Raw genomic sequence first — 16,723 nt, 5'->3', positions numbered from 1 at the left:
AAAGGTTGCCATTTGGAAGTGACTGATTTTAGGTAGAACGGGACGCGGTGTCCAACGTACTGTGATTATTTCTTGTGTTTGTGTGCTGTGTGCGTTAGTGCTCTTGCCTGATTGGTTTTGGTTAGCATGGGTGTCGCGGTGAATCGTATGCGAGGTTTCTGTGTGGTAGTGTTTGACGGTCCGTTTGTGACGAGGTCGCCTAGAATTGAAGTCGTAACCTCATATGTGTTTCTAGTTAGTTCTCCTCCTTGTGTGTAAGGAGTTCATTTTATCTCATGTGAGATTGGATGTCTATGGTTATACGATTGGTGAGTGATGTATGACAGGGTATCAGGTGTATTCCGGTAAGAGTAGTCAGTCCTTTGTTATAGTGGAGTTTGTTATCCTTTCCGTTGTTCTAGTCCTTGCAAGGACGTCGTTTGTTGTGAGTATTGTTCTCCGTTTAGAAGTTGTGCGCTTCCGTGGGTAGACGCACCTGTGTGTGGTTTGTTATGTTGTTAGAGTTCACCGGTAATGTTTGATTGTATAGGTCGACTCACTTCCACGGGAGAAGGTGGAGTCTTAGGTTTTGTAGTGTTTGTTCTGAGAATGGTTTTGACTGATGGAATGTGAGGCACAGGTTGCCGAATAGGGATTTTGTTTCCGGTGTAAGGTGCTATTGGAGATGGCTAAGGGTGTGTTGTGAATCATAAGCTTAAGGATGGTTAGGTGATGTGATGCGAGTCATGTACTCGAGTGCTTTTATTGATGTCTGATTTAAGTAGTGTCTTGAGGACAAATGTTGGTATTGTTTGAGTGCTAAGTGGCTAGAGAATGATTTTGTGATTCCATTGAGGAATAATAGGGATGATTGACTTTGGTTTTGAGGTTTCAGACATGAGACGGCCGTATTGTGCATTTTGAAGAAATAAGAATCGAATCGAATGATGTTATGATGTTGATTACCTATTGTAGGTAATATAAGGTGACTGAAAAGCTTTTAGGTTGATTGATGATTGTGGTATTGGCGCTGTATTACTTTAGCTTGTTATGATTGAGGCATGATTAGGGTTTTTAGAGCTGGTATGTGACTGTATAGTTGTTGAGGTTATGAAGAGCGACGGATTGATTAGAGAGTGGATCTCATGGTTGTTTTGAGAACTATGTGGGGTTGTGTTTGAGGTTTAAACCTGAGGACATGAACGACGTTTGTGTTGAGATCGGATCGATGATGAGAATGGTATGGCCAACCATTTCTCCTGAGTCAGCCCGTCTTTAGCATGATGTTGGGTCAAAGGTCTACGATTGTTTTAGTTTGTCAGAAACAGTGACAGCTCGAAATTGTGAATTGTGTCAGTGTGACAGTGCGGATTCAGGTGGTTGTCATGGGTAATGAGGTGTGTTAGGTAGGATCAAGTGTCCGATGAAAGGTTTGTGGTACGATCATCGATTAATGAAGATCTTGTTTTTTGAGGATTTGTGTCCAGGATACAAGACAGTATGTTTTATTATTTTGGTGACTTATGATTATGTAATCATTGGGGGATCTATCGTTTTGTCTTTTTAAAGTTGTCTGGTACGATGATTGTCGTATGTTGCGGTTAGTGGTCGTTTTGTACCGATATATGATGGTGTAGTTGTGTGTTAGATGACGAGTATTGGTTGACAGAGATGTGTAGAGTGTGATGGATACGGTTCTTCATTTAGGGTTTTGTGTGTGTCCTTTGAAGGATGAGTGGAGGTTGGATGTTGTTACGTTCTGGGGTCTTGTAACCGTTTTCCTTTCGGGCTTTGGACCCTTTCATGGCTATGTGGAGTAGACTGATGTTCGTTTTGAGTCAGGCGTAGAGCCTAGTTGGTCTTATGTTATGATAAGGTGAGAGATGAGTGCCCGTATTGGGTTTTAGTAGCAGTGGTGTGTGATTGTCTGGTGACGTTCGGTGTCAAAGGCAATAATGTTAGTGAGTTCATAGTCTCAGGGTTTTGTGAGGTATTCTCGGAAAGTATGTGGTTGTAGGCCTTTTCATAAGGAGGGTAGATTTCGTGGATGAAATCTTTTTAAGGAGGGTAGATTGTAATATTTTTATTTTCCATCATTTTCTATTTTTTTTCAGAAATTTTGTTGTTGCAAGGGCATTTTTGTCTTTTATCGTTTTGAGTACCGGGCACTGCGGAGTGTGCCGGTTGTGTCCGAGGGTTGTTTGGAGCATTTCATTGAGTCCAGGACTTTTTGAAATGTAAGGGTAACTATTTTCGTATTTTTTTCGTTTTTCGGGCCAGACGATCCCGTGTGGGACCCGCTACCAGAAATGTCGCGTACGGGGGCGTTGGTTGGGTTCATTTGCATCGTATTTATTTTTATTTGATATATTTTATGTGGTTATGAATTTTTATATGTGTATATTTATATTATTGTGGTGGAAGGAAATTAAAAGAAAAAAAAAAAAGAAAAAAAAAATAATTGGTGGTGAGTCCCACCACCCACACAATTTATGGCTAAGCGAGATCCCTTTGATCTCACACCTCTCTTCCTCATTCTCTCCCGCTGGTCTCTCTTCCTTGCCATTTTCCTTGATTTTTTCTTTCTTTTCTATCAAAGCTATAAAACTTGATTTTTCCCTCAATACTTGGTATTTTTTAGTGCCGTTTGCGGCAAATTAAAGAACTCGCCGAGATCTACGATTTGATCTAAGTAATTTCTTGTTTGAAGCACTTTAGGAAATTCGTGATCTAGGACTCAAATTGGGGGTTTTTGCTTGTCTTGAGGTAGGGGTTCCAAATTCCCAATTTCTTGTTTCCTTGTAAATTTTCTTTCAAAATTTGATGTCAAGCATGCTTAATTTGAGTTGATTGCCCTTAAAATGATGTAATTGTTGTATTTGAAGTTTATGATCACGTGTATTGATGGAATTGTGTGATAAGTATGCCTAAATGTTAATTTCCATGCCTATAGTGTTTATTAATTTCCTAGAAATTGTTATGAAGAAGCATGCTAAATTGTGTAGTGTAAATTTCCTTAATTTTCACATTATTGGAAAAGTATATAACATGCATTAATGACATTGGGCATGAAAGAAATGGGCAAAGTTATTTGAATTGGAAAAAAGAAAGGGATTTTGGGAAGAAATTTGATTAATTGGTTTTGAGAAAACCCGGTCGCCGCGGAGTCACCAAAGGGCCGGTGTGTTAATATAACTTAGAGGGAGCTAAAGAGATTGCTCTAGCGTGGTTGAGCTATCTAGGCCCCAAATGACGTCGCGGAGGTACCAAGGGTCAGTGACAGTAGCCAATCATTCTCTCATGTCACTGCGAAGTCACTAATGGATGGGTTATATTAACAATTTGAAAAGTGATGAATGATTTTGAAAATGAGGAGTGACATACATGACATTGCATCCATGGCATGTCATTTGCTTGTTTTGAACTTAAAAATTGATGTTGTATTTTCCCCAGCTTAGTATGATTCCATTCCTTATTGTTCTATTCATTGTTTGGATTCACGGGGTCACAAAAGGTGTGTCTTAGGCACTACCTACTGAGCAACTTACTCACCCCATTACATTTAACATTTTTTAGGGCTCGGAAATGAAGTAGTTGATGCAGACCCATCACAAGGCTAAGGAGGACTAGAAATCCATTTTTCTATCATCTTTTGTATATTTGCCATTTTTTTGTAAAGTCTCAAACCATAGTAAAATGTATTCATTTTGTGAACCGTAGTCATGTATTGTAATTATAACACTTGGTGGTAATTTGAAGTAAAATGAGACTATATAATTATTCATGATGAAAGGGTAATGAAGTTGTATTCCGACCAATTATAGATATCTTTCAACTGTATTATATCATGTTCTATTGCCGTGAATTCGAAAATTGATGGCAAAACAAGTCCAGTAGAGATTTGGCTCACAATTAACATAGTTGGAGTCCATTCCAGAGGGTTCAGGGGTGTGAGGCCTTATCTCAGCCAGTTGATCCTCACCATCAGCCGACCGAAACCCCAGGTTCGGTCGACCGAACCCCCTCCACCAGCATACCGACAAACTTACAGTGAAAATCCCGAGAACATTCATTTTTCCCCATCGTTTCAGTCGATCGACCCTGTAGGTCAACCAGCTGACTCTGTTTTGACAGCGGGCCGATGAAAGCCTATCAACCGGCTGATCATCCTCTTTGACCGGTAATGTTTGACCATCATTGTAAGATTGTGATATAGGGTATTTTGAAACCCGGAGTGAGCCTTATGACGGTTTTGGACACTAGAAATAAATGTATGATCTAGCTGACCTTGGGTCAAGGCAAGGACTCGGTTAACGGTCCGGACCCACGGGTTCGAGTCGTTACACCAACCCACCATATGAAATGTTAAACCCAAGCCAAACCCTAACCCTATCCTTAACATTAACTACTCAATCCGAGCCTAACCCATCCTTTTAATTTTAAATTCGGTCTTGCAACTTGGGCTTAGATTTCAAGTTAAAATTTTGGGTTAATTCAGGTTACTCATATGGATAATCTTTATACCGAAAATTTAATGTGATCTTGAATTAGTTTTAGATTAAATTATTCTTAAACAAGAAGATATTTAAAGACTTTTTGTAAATTTTTAATAAATTACAAACAAATTTTTAGAAAATTAATTATTCTAAATGTTAACATACAGTAAGTTAAGATTTAACAAAAAAAAATTTGAAAAGAAAAAAAATAATCATAATTTAAATATTATATATAATGTATTTAAAAGTAAAAATATATATGAAAATAAGATTAGAATTCAGGTTCGGATTAGTTCGGGTTGCTAGTCAAACCCAACCTTAATTAAATTCGAGTTGAGATTTTTCAACCCAAATCCAACCCTAATTGTGCTAGGCTCGGATTGAGTTTGTGTTACCTAACCCAAATTGCACCCCTATTTAGAAACTTATTTGGTAACATAAATTTGTTATAAGACTTTTAGAAGCAAAAACATGAAAGTATATTTAGTAAAAAGTGTTACAAGTTTGAAAATTTAAATAATTAATTAAAAATATTATTTTAAAATATTTATTTATTTATTATTTTTATTTTACAAAAAAAAGGAGCTAAAACTCCCAACAATATATGCCCTACCGCTGAACTAGCACTGCACATATAAAAACACGTACGTGGTGATTGGATCTGAATATTATATAGGATGGAGTTATGAATTCAATGCAACTCACCAAAGAAGTCAAAAGAAAAGGGGTTGGAAAAAGAAATGGTACAGTAATAATAAATTAAGTATAATGAAATGAGCGAATGCACATCTTAAAAGGATGGGTGACTTTGAAATGCACTTCTTGCACGTCTTAAAAGGATGACGACTATTCGTGGATGAGAAAGCAGGATCCTATTAATTTTGTATTATTATCCAAGGTCAAATATTAAACTTCTCAATCCAGTGTGAGGAATTTGCATCTACTTGTTTGTACAAATCCATTATCATGTCAAATCCGTAATTCTTACAATGTTTTAGAATTATTTTGGAAACACGAAATATATATTATTTTTATTAAGGTAAATTATGAAAACAAGAATGTCAATTAACTTTTTTGGGAGAATAAAATTATAAGAAAATTATTTGCGGTCCAATTTAGACCGACTAGCATCACTATTCACCATTCGAGCTCAAAACATGCTCATAATTGAAGACTTTATCTTACACCTAGTATTTAAAATAAAAAAAAGGGTAAATAAATCAACTAATTTTTAAAAAAATTATATAATTTCAGGTCAATCACTAATCGATACACAAATAAATGTATCATCTTTATATGATTTTTTATTTATTAATTAGTCAAAAACTTAAACCCTCACAACGCCAATTATCAATTTATCAAGAATATATATATATGTTGTTTTTAATGCCTATTTGCAATGACAATATATATATTGTCATTGTATATATATTGTCATTGCAAATAGGCATTAAAAACAACAATAGAGAAAAATACAATTGAAAACTTATAATCAAATATAAATTACATCTTAGTATTTAAAACGTTGTTTTAGCAATACTGAGAAAATAGGATTCTGAATGAATATTATATTTTTATTGGGTAAGGAATACATATTATTATTGTTCATAAAAAAATAAAAAGAAAAAAGTAAAAAGAAAAAGGAATCTTAGCGCGAAGGGAACAAACTCTTGACAAACTAAGACGTGAGTACTCATGCTTGTGAGGTCATACAGAACACTTGGGTTGTAATGTATTTTATCTAGTTATAGTTTCGTACGGCAAAACATAATTAATTAATAAAAAATAATAAAATAGAAGTTATTGTTAGACGACCTGCCACTTGTTTGATTCTACGTGTCCTTTGTGGCATTTTTTCAAATTTTCCTTTATATATTTTTCTATACATATGATGATGAAATAGTCGGTCACTGTAATTAACAACAACAAAATATATCCATTTCTCTCAGTTTTACCTGGCTCATGATCTCTCATGTCTCTATCCAATATTCATAGAGTTTTTTAATATTCTATTAAAAATTATAATGTTGCAAAATTATACTTACTGCTCGGCATTGACCCAACGTGCACCCCTACTGAATTTTTTATATTTTGATTTTATATCTTAATTTTTATTATAATTTATGAAAATACCCACACTAAAAATATCATTTGTACCATTAGTTTTTTTTTTTTTTTTTAAACTTTTAAGAATTTATGAAAAATTTTCAGTAAAATTCCAATTCGCCCCCACAAATTTTTTTTTTTACTTTACATTTTTTAAAATTTCTAAAAAAATTAAATTGAAATTATAAAAATAGACCCACTATATAAATTTGTCTTCACAAATTAAAAATCTGTTCCTCACAAAATTTTCTGAATCCGTCACTGCAGTGAAAACACATTTATACCAAACATGGTGCTAGTGAGAAGATTACTTCATGCATGACAGGGTTCATATACTTCTATAAAGACTACACCTGATGTGGACGTGATCTGGACCCTTCACTTGTTTTCCTGTACACAAGATTGGATCATCTCCTCCTCCATACACAATTAATTCAAAAATTGTGCCAAGCTTTCAATCATCGGATGGCATTAAGAGAAATTGGATCTTACCCTTTTTCTCCTTTTTTTTTTTTTTTTCATGATTATATTATTATTTGCTTCATGATTATATTATTTTAATTGAAAATTAGAGTTTTAAGTGAAAAGGTAAGAGCAAATGTGAAGATTCGTGAAATTATGTTATGGTAGGACTCTTTTTTGGGACGTAGGAGATACACTCAATATGGCAAAGAAGTGTCATTATCAGATATGTTGTCATAGCATCATGCGACATGCTTATTCACATTACACGCCTTCCACTCTTTGGACCTCTTAACGGACAACAAGTTGACGTCCCATATACAAGATCAAAACATGTCACGTTTATTCATAGCCTTTAATTTTAGTAATTTAATATGGTAAGTTTTGAATATCGTACGGCCTACAATCTCTACTTATTTACTGATGGGATATATTTGAAGTCTTATCTTATTTTTGGCTCAATTGTTTTTTTTTGTTTTTTTTTTTTCAGTTGTTAAAGAAAAGAGAAAAAAAGAGTTCAAATATTCATTTAATTAGTTGTAAGTTTTTAAATTCAACTTAAAAAACAGTAATTGTCTCTTGTAATTTTTTTATATTGTTTTATACTGAAATAGAGTTTTAGAAATTTGGTTTCAAACTGTTTTAGATAATTGAAAACAAACAGTACTTATTTTCATGGTACAGCTACTCTTAGTTCACTTGTTTTTTTTTTTTTAATTTTTTTTTTTATAAAAAAATTCGATTAGTCAGAGTCTTGCAATTTTATTGTTTAGAGGGAAATTATCATTTAATGACCAAATTTAAAAATATTTGTGCTACACCATAGTCGCAATGCAGGCAAATATTTGTTTTTAATTTTCGTTGTAGTACAGTGACCACTGACCATAGTCACTATGCAGAAAATATTTGTTTTTATTTTTATATTTGTCATTCATTACTGTATTTCCTTATTCATGTTTTGTCTCCCAAAGAGATGGCTAAGGCCCGACAAAGCAAAAAAGAAAAGGGCAAAAAAATAAAATGAAATGACATTAAAGAAATTGTTGACATTAGGTACGTAGCTTCTCCATGCGGACAACAATTTTAAACATGCTCAAACACTTTTAAGATACCATATAAATTTAACATTCTCCTAACTTTTAAAGTTTTAAATGAATTTCAAAATTAATTCTTTATGTTGAGCAATTCATTCTAATACAATGAAGACCGTCCATGCCAATATTTGAGTCCTCTGAGCAAACATTATCTAACAACCATGTCCTCCAATTTAATATTCGTCTGTCATTTCGAAAAATATAAAATTGAAAATTAAAATTGGTTTAATTTAAAAAGATTTTGACCCTAATACCTCTTAAAGTATTAAGTTTCAAGATTAATTTTTCTTAGGTGCAAATAATTTCTTAGAAACTACGTCTACGGATTCCGTGAATTAGTTGGGACAAAGTCCTGAACATCCCGATTATCATATATATATATATATATATATATAGTGATCAGCCACTTTTACAAATAATGTCAAATATGAGAGCAGTCTCCAATCTTTCCCTCCTAACACTCCACATAAGCATAGAAAAAAAAAAAAAAATTACATATGGAGGCTGCTAATATATATTATGTGTATAAAATGTTTTAACATTTATAACGTATGAAAGGTTAATGTTTTTTGTAATTGTAAGTGGGCAACTTTTAATAGTACATTTTAGCCATACGATGAGTAGCTTGTCTGTTTAATATACTTGTTGAACATCCATGTTATATCTAAGCAGCAGGCGTGCTGAAGTTTGTCTCAGTGTGAAAACATCATCCTTAACCAACCATTTTGACCACGTACCTCTGCCTGTCCTCAACGGTACCCTCCTCCCTCCAACCCTAGCTACCTAGCTTCAAAATGGAGAATCTTTCGAGCACAGAGAAGTCCGGCGAAATGGTATGGAACTCAGATCATGACCAAGGTTTCAAGTCCTACACATGCAGCTTTTGCAAAAGAGGCTTCTCAAATGCACAAGCATTAGGAGGCCACATGAACATCCATAGGAAAGACAGGGCCAAGCTCAAAGAATCTTTAGACGAAACCCTGCTTTCTGGGGACATCGCGAAAAACAATCCTTCTGATCATCCTCAGGCTTCTACTGATGAAAACTTGTCCCAACTGAAGTCTAGTACTGATCATCAAGAGAAAGATTCTTCCCCTAAAAGGCCATGGGTTTTCGCTATAGAAGATGATGCCTCTTCTAGGGTCAAAGATATTGGTACTACAGGGGGATCGCGGAAACTGCCATTTTTTGTTGAGAAGCCATTGACAGGCCATGATGATCTAAAGGCCAGCAGTACTGATGCTAGTGGACATGTACATAAGGCCATGCAGTCGAGTGATGGTTCTTCGCGGCCAGAATTGGATCTTGAGCTTCGGTTAGGGCCTGAACCTCATGAGAATTCAACAGTGAGTACCAAAGAGTTCTTTTGATTTTGTAGAAATTAAGCTTGCTGGTTGGATCGAGCAAAGAGTTTTTCTTCTTGTTCTCAACTTTCTACTTTCTTATGCATAGAGATAATAATTACTGCCTTCAAAAGGAAATAATAACCAAAATGATCTATATATTATTGATGTTCTAATCTGCTTCTAGTATAACTCTTGTGCTGCAAATTAAAGCAAGGTGTCCTCAATGACTTCACACACACAACACACACATACATTATTCCCAATACATATTCCTAAATATTAAAATTAATCGATTCAATTTCTCCATTTATTTCTAGCTCCATCAGCCGATTCCCTTTTTGTGCTCTATTATTTCATCTTTATTTTCAGCATTGAAAGTGTAGTTATGAGACTAATTAAATTAAGTTCGTGTAAGAATCTAACTGAATTGTTTAGTTAGATGAAACTTCTTGTGAATTAAAATGTCATATGACATACAGAGTATTCATTAATTATGCCCGTTTTATGACAACATGCAAGAAAAGGCTTCTAAGATGCATCAAACTTTGAATACTTTAAATAAAAAATTTTGACACTTAAACTGGCATTCATTAATATGCCCATTTTGCGGCAATAAGAGAAAGGGAAAATGGCAATTCAATCATGAGGAAGACCGTAATTAAACCTTAACAGAAGGTGATTACTTCTAAAAGTCTAACATAAAATATTTCTCAAAAAAAGAAGAGTGAGTTATATAATGTGAGTGAGATAATAAAAAAAGGGCGGTCCTAAAGTGATTGAACATGTAACTATGCTTTGTACTTGGTAGTAGGATCATCACCATTATCGTCATAACATTAAAAATTCTACTTGAAGCAGGTCTTGAAAATGACAAAAATAAAAAAAAGAAACACAAATGTTCTTGATAAAATATCATATATAATTAAAGATCTCAACAAAATAATCCCAAATACAGAATGAAACACAATGGATTGTTTAATTCCTAATGACATGAGTATAAATTTGGCATAATGGAATAGAAGCTTAACAATTCTGAAGGTAATCAAAGGTTTAATTATCATGATTGCTAAATCCCTCTATGTAACTAATTGCAGTATTCGTAATTTTTACAAGTTAATTATTGAATTTAAACCCAACAATTGATATCCGAGTCATTGTTAGGCTGAAGTTTAAAAGCAGTTGGACATAAAGATTAAGATTGTTAGTTCGGATTGAGATCGTGAACATTATGGGAGAATGGACAAGGAGGTTGTTAATTTTTGAAACTTTCAGTACATTACTGATGACTCAAAGAGTAGGGCATTATGCCGCGACATGCCACTCCTAGTTCTCCTCAAATTGAAGTTGCAGAAAGGAGAAACTGCACCTATCAGAATGTTGTTTATTGTCCCTTTAGGCTTATGGAGATTGTGAAGACATTTGATATATCATTGAGGATTGTGCATCAAAGTGTCTCTTTGTAGAGGAGTGATCTTCAGTGGTTTCAGTTAGAGCTCCCATTCCCGTTCTTTTTGTTATTTCTCTTAAGTAACCTCTTCCTTCAGATTCCAATCTAGGAGATTTTCTAGAGGTCGATCTTAGATATGTTACAGAGATTGATATTGGTAGGCAAGAGGATCCGACTTCCTTTACGAGGCATGTAGAATTTTGAATCTTCTAGTTCGTCGGTTGTTATAAAGTAAGAATTTTTTTTATTGCATATTAAAGGTTGTGGTGTGGACTCAATCTATAAGGCTTTGCTATGTTTCCATGATAATGAATTTTTGACCAAGTATGTGAAAAATGAAAAGTTGACCAAGTTTTTATTTATTTATGATAAGCACATTGACATAAATTTTATTTTTTTATTTTTATTTTTATTTTTGGTGTTTGAGAAGGTTAAGGAAGGTGTTTTTGAGGTCCCTATATAAATAAGGAAAAATTAATTGCAAATCTTCTCAATAAAGATAATAAAGTATTTAAGGAGCACGTGATGGAGAATGGTGTTTGAGAATCATTATGTTATGGTGTCTGATATTTTTTTTATATCATATTACATTACAGTCAGTTTTAAGTTTATTTATATTTTATGGTGATAGTTATTTTTCTCTAATTTACGTTTTATGGTGATAATTATTTATATGCCAAAATAAAGTTGTATATGATGCAACATTATTATGAATATCTTGATATATATGGTTTATGCAAATATAATTATTAAAGGTTCTTTGTGTGAGTGTTCACACTCCTTGAGGATAGTTTGGGTTAGATATTAGACTAACTCCATATTGATAAACCCTCACAGTAGATAAACCCTCACAGTAGTAGACAGGAGATTGGTGTCGTAATATGAACACGCGACATACTGTGATGGGATGAAGCGGGATGGATAGTGAGGTGTGTGTTTACATCACATGAAGTGTACACATCTCATAACAGTAACCATACTATATTTGCTTTTAGTCCTAGATGAAATCATTTTTTAGACCATGTAATTATTTAGACTAAAATATTACTTGTCCATGCATTCATGATCCAGGTCTAGTATCTTATATTGAGGAAGTTTATGAAGGAGAAAGTTCAAGGAGTGCACTAGAATACAAGTCTTTCAGTTGATTATTAATTTTTATTTTTTTTTAGCATCTTTCATTTAAATGAAAAGTAGATGTAAAATTTTCAAAAAATAAAAGTACATGTAAATTTTAATTAATGAAAAAAAAAAAAAAAACGGCACATACAGCTAATGTTAACTTTTTTAATGAAAATGTTTTTATTTTTTTCAAAAAATAAAAAATATTTAAAAATTAAGAAAATGTCTTACAATTTTATTATAGTATAGATATAGATTTATTACAACATGAATGATACTAATAATTCAAATATTAAACAAATGAAAATTGAGCAAGAATAAATAAAAATAAGAGATTTAATACATATATCAAAATAACAATAGTAGGTAAAGATATAGTTTAAGAAAGAGCCCTAATAGATAGGCATGTTTAAACACATTGTCCTTAAGCGGATAGTCCTCCCCTTCATATAGACACATTAGATAGCTCTAAGATATAACCCAATTAGTTTACAAGGCGTCTCTTCTATGTGCACAACCACAGGAAGATTAAGTCCAAATCTTTATGTGTCTCGTTGCTCATAAACTTGTAAAGTATAAAAAGAATGTAGAGATGTAATAAAAAAACATGCATGGGAAGAGTATATGGTTGCTTGGTTTATAACCATGTCTCAAGAATTCAAAAAACTTCTGATATCCTGGATTTTTCAGTATTTTTCTTATTTTTTATTTTTATTTTTTTTGACGCCTCGATTTGCATATCATGCACCGGTTGGCGCACTGTGTGGGTTCCGAGAGTCATTTCGGGCATTTCTTTGAGTTTAGAACTTTAGAGATGCTTTGTGATCTTTTTCGGTCTTTTTCGGGTTTTGGACCGGGGGATCCCATGTGAGTCCGGGGTGGCAGTGCACGAGAATGGTGAGGGTCTAAGTAAAAGGTTATTGGAAGGTGTTATTATTATTTTTTCGGTGGATTGTTTCCCTTGGGTAATATCATGAAAGTTGTTTGGAGAAAGGAAGTAATTAGTTATGAAATTTTGGAGTTAAGTGATGTAATTTGTGAAAATTAGATATTTGACCACTTTGAGATTTTCGAAATTCCTAGGACTTGATTCGGAGTGAGGGCTAGTTAGAGAAGTGGTCCAAGAGGAAAAGTTGTTCCCCTTCTCATCCTCTTCATTTTGATGGTCCAAGTTTTCAATTTGGTGGAGTTTCAAGCCTTGAAGCAAGCTAGGATTTTCCACCCTTGAGGTAGGGGTTGTCTAACTTGTGTAATCATAGGTCCTTGTTAGTGATTTTTGTTTTCCCCTTAAAAGCATGCTTAATTTATATGAATTAGTTGAATTGGATTCTAGGGTTTTGCTTATGATCATTACTTGTTAAACATATTGTTGCTTGAATTGAGGTTAATGTTACTTATCTGTTATTTAGCATGATGTTTTTGTGGACATGATTACTAATTTGAGAAAAACTATATATTCTATGTTGTTGGTTCCATGTTGTAAATGACTAATTTGAAGTGGATAATTGTGAATTGTGAACTAAACTATGTTTAGTATCACAATTACATGATAAATTGCTTATATGAAACTATCATCTATATTGAAATGCAATGTTATGTGGCTTGATTGCTAATGTGGGTCTCTTGATAAATTGTTACAAAAGTATGTTTATTATTCTAATTGTAATTGTGTGGTGATGATGAAAAGCATGTTAGACTTTATTCTCATGACATTGTTCATATCATGATGTGGGTGGGTAAAGTGGTATATGTGTTTGTGGAAGATGTGGGGGAATTTGACTTGGTGAACATTGTTTTGATTCAGTGGATTGCTTGGGGTATATATATAGTGTTTCAGTGGCATTTTATATTATATTGGTGGTGGTTTTAGTGGTTGTGAATTGTGATGGTTTTAGTGGAATTAATTGGGCAATAAAACAAATAAATAAATACATATGATTGGGGAGTTTCGGTCGACATGTCACGATTTTGGGCAATGAGCAATTTCACTGTAGATGACCCAGACATGAATCACATGTCGATCGAATGTCCCAAGCCAGTCGACGTGTAATGTCGACACGTCCACGGGTTCTACTATATATTATTTGTAATTTATTTTTCCCCCTTTTACCCTTTTATTACTCATTTATTATTACTAGTATTTACTATGTGACCCAGCAAAAATGAAATTATTGTGTTTTAACCACAAGTTTGACTATATTACCCCCGAACTTCATCCTAGTCATTGGATGTCCTTGGTAAATGACTGTATGATCTTCTTTTTTTTCTTTTTTTTTTTGAGTCTTAAGCCATTATAATTGAGTTAAACAATCATTTTACCCTTGTTGGGTCTTAAAGTATTAATTTATTATGAAATGACCTTAGTACCTTTCTATGTCCTTGGGTTTGGGTGAGGATCTGGTTAGTGATTCCGATTCCTGAGTTCGGGTCGTTACAAAACTATTTTTAGATAACAATAAAAGGCGTATACCTATGAAGCACGGACACGCGTGATAAGACTAACGTACCAGTGTCGGACACGTGTCCGGCACGGACACGCTTATCCTAGCCTCAGACACGTGTCCGACACCCTTCTATCGGTGTTTTATTTTTTTATTCATTTTTTCAAGTCAGACATGCCATAAAATACGGTCGAGACACGCCGGAGGACACGGCTGGTACACTAGAGGACACGGGTGTAGGACACGGCAGTTCAGATTAATAAAAAAATGGAAGGGATGTGAGAGAAACTGGAAGGGAGAGGGGAAATCAACAAAGAGATGATGAAGAACCTAATGATCATGCTCTGGTTGGTATGGATCAATCAAAGACAGAATGAAAGAAGAAATCTCTTTTAATTGTTTAAGTGAAAATTTGTTTACATATTCTCTAAAAATAAATCAATAGACGGAGGAGAAGGAAGATAGAAAGTTAAGAGAAGGAGGAGATGGCGTCTAGCCAAGAATTCTGATTCTGCTAGGGTCTCTCTCGTCTCGGTGCGAACAGATCTCAACCAAAGGCTTGATTGCCTTTTTCTTCCTCTATTAGTGGTTATTGGTTAATAAAAGAGGAATTTCATCTTGAAGAGAAAGAGAGAGAGAGAGTCAGTCAAACGTGGGAAGAGGAGAATCTTATCTCCTGTGTTTGGTTACAAAGTTAATCTTATCTTCTGTACTTGGTTACAAAGTTAAAACTATTCTAGTATTGATACAAATTCTAATATTGGATATAAAGATATACTACATATTTATTGTTTGAATTTTTATAGAATTTGGATTGGACTTAATTTTAATGGATCATGTCTATTAATGTAAATTAAAAATTAAGAGAAATTAAAATTTTATATATAATAAAAATATATATTATTATTTTATTACCGTATCCTTGTCGTGTCTGTGTCCTATTTTTTTGAAATTTGCCATATCGCCGTGTCCGTGTCGTATCGTACCTGTGTCTCGTGTCGATGTCTGTGCTTCATAGGCATATACACATTTTTATAACTAGGTTTTCTGAAAACAATTTTTAAAAAACTGAAACAAGTAGAATTTTTGAACAATTTTTCTTATTTTTAATTCTTCTGAATCATATTCAGAGTTACAAACCGAGAATGTTCATCTCTTTACAAAATTACAACAACCCAATAATAATGAGACAAATTGGCTGCGTTTAGTAACGAGAAACGTTTCTTATTTTCTGTTATCAACCTCTAAAAAGGCAAAATAAAAACAAAAATCGCTTTCAATAAAATATTTTTGTTTTTCTATAATAGAAAACATTTTCAATTTTTGTGAAGAAACGAGAAAACATTAAAATGATGTTTCTTATATTTTTGGCACTGTAGCGTATAAACGTTTTCATTAATGTTACTGCATAGGCACTATTCATTTCAAATAAAATTCATATTATTTGTGTTATATACTACTAAGTTGCATATTAAATGTTAATAAAAATATATATTTTTAATATAGAATAAATTAAATATTGTATATTATTTTTTATTTGATAAAAATATATTTTAATATCTAATGTATTAAATAATAATGTAAATTATTTTTTGTGACAAAATAATTTTTGATATAGGATATAATGTTATTAAATTATTAAGCATTAGATATTTTATATTATTATATATCGTATCTATATTATATTATATGTAAATATTAAATTATAATTAATTTACAATATTATAACACAAGATATATTTTATTACATATAAGATATATTATTTAATATTTTTTATTCTTAATAAATTATCATATGCTAAATATATTATATATCACATAATAAATGTGTACATCATGCATATACATGTATTTATATACATAATTAGTGAAAATGTTTTTGTCTTGATATATCTAATTTTTTACGTATGATATATTGGGTATTTTAAAGATTTATAATTTTAAATTAGATTTTCTAAATTTATGTCTTTTTGATATTAATAGAAGCAAGTGTCGTGCTTGAGAGGTTGGGTTGCTCCCTATATTCGAGAGTTCTGTTCAAGTCATCTACCCTCCCTTATAATCACTAACTCTTAAAATTCTTACCATGAAAAAAATAAAATAAAAATAAAATAAATAAAAAATAAAATTAAAAATTAAAAAATATTATGTACATTTTGTAACATATATGTTGTATTATTAAACACAGTTATTGTTTTATGTTTTCAAATTTGTGACAACAATAAGTGTT

At 32.8% G+C, this 16,723-nt stretch overlaps 1 protein-coding gene across 1 annotated transcript; it reads left to right on the top strand.

Moving 5' to 3' along the window:
* Positions 1-8,931: 8,931 nt before the first annotated feature.
* Positions 8,932-9,507, top strand: LOC132314676 (transcriptional regulator TAC1). Its single transcript, XM_059813508.1, has one exon. It carries the CDS (start codon positions 8,932-8,934, stop codon positions 9,505-9,507), a length of 576 nt encoding a protein of 191 aa, XP_059669491.1.
* The last annotated feature ends 7,216 nt before the right edge of the window (positions 9,508-16,723 follow it).

The sequence above is a fragment of the Cornus florida genome, unplaced genomic scaffold, assembly GCF_030987335.1.
Source record: "Cornus florida cultivar Cherokee Brave unplaced genomic scaffold, ASM3098733v1 CherokeeBrave_3.0.0_Hap2_Chr06, whole genome shotgun sequence".
Classification (NCBI taxonomy): domain Eukaryota; kingdom Viridiplantae; phylum Streptophyta; class Magnoliopsida; order Cornales; family Cornaceae; genus Cornus; species Cornus florida.
Note: the sequence above shows the minus strand (reverse complement) of the source record. Positions and strands in the feature narration are given on the sequence as shown.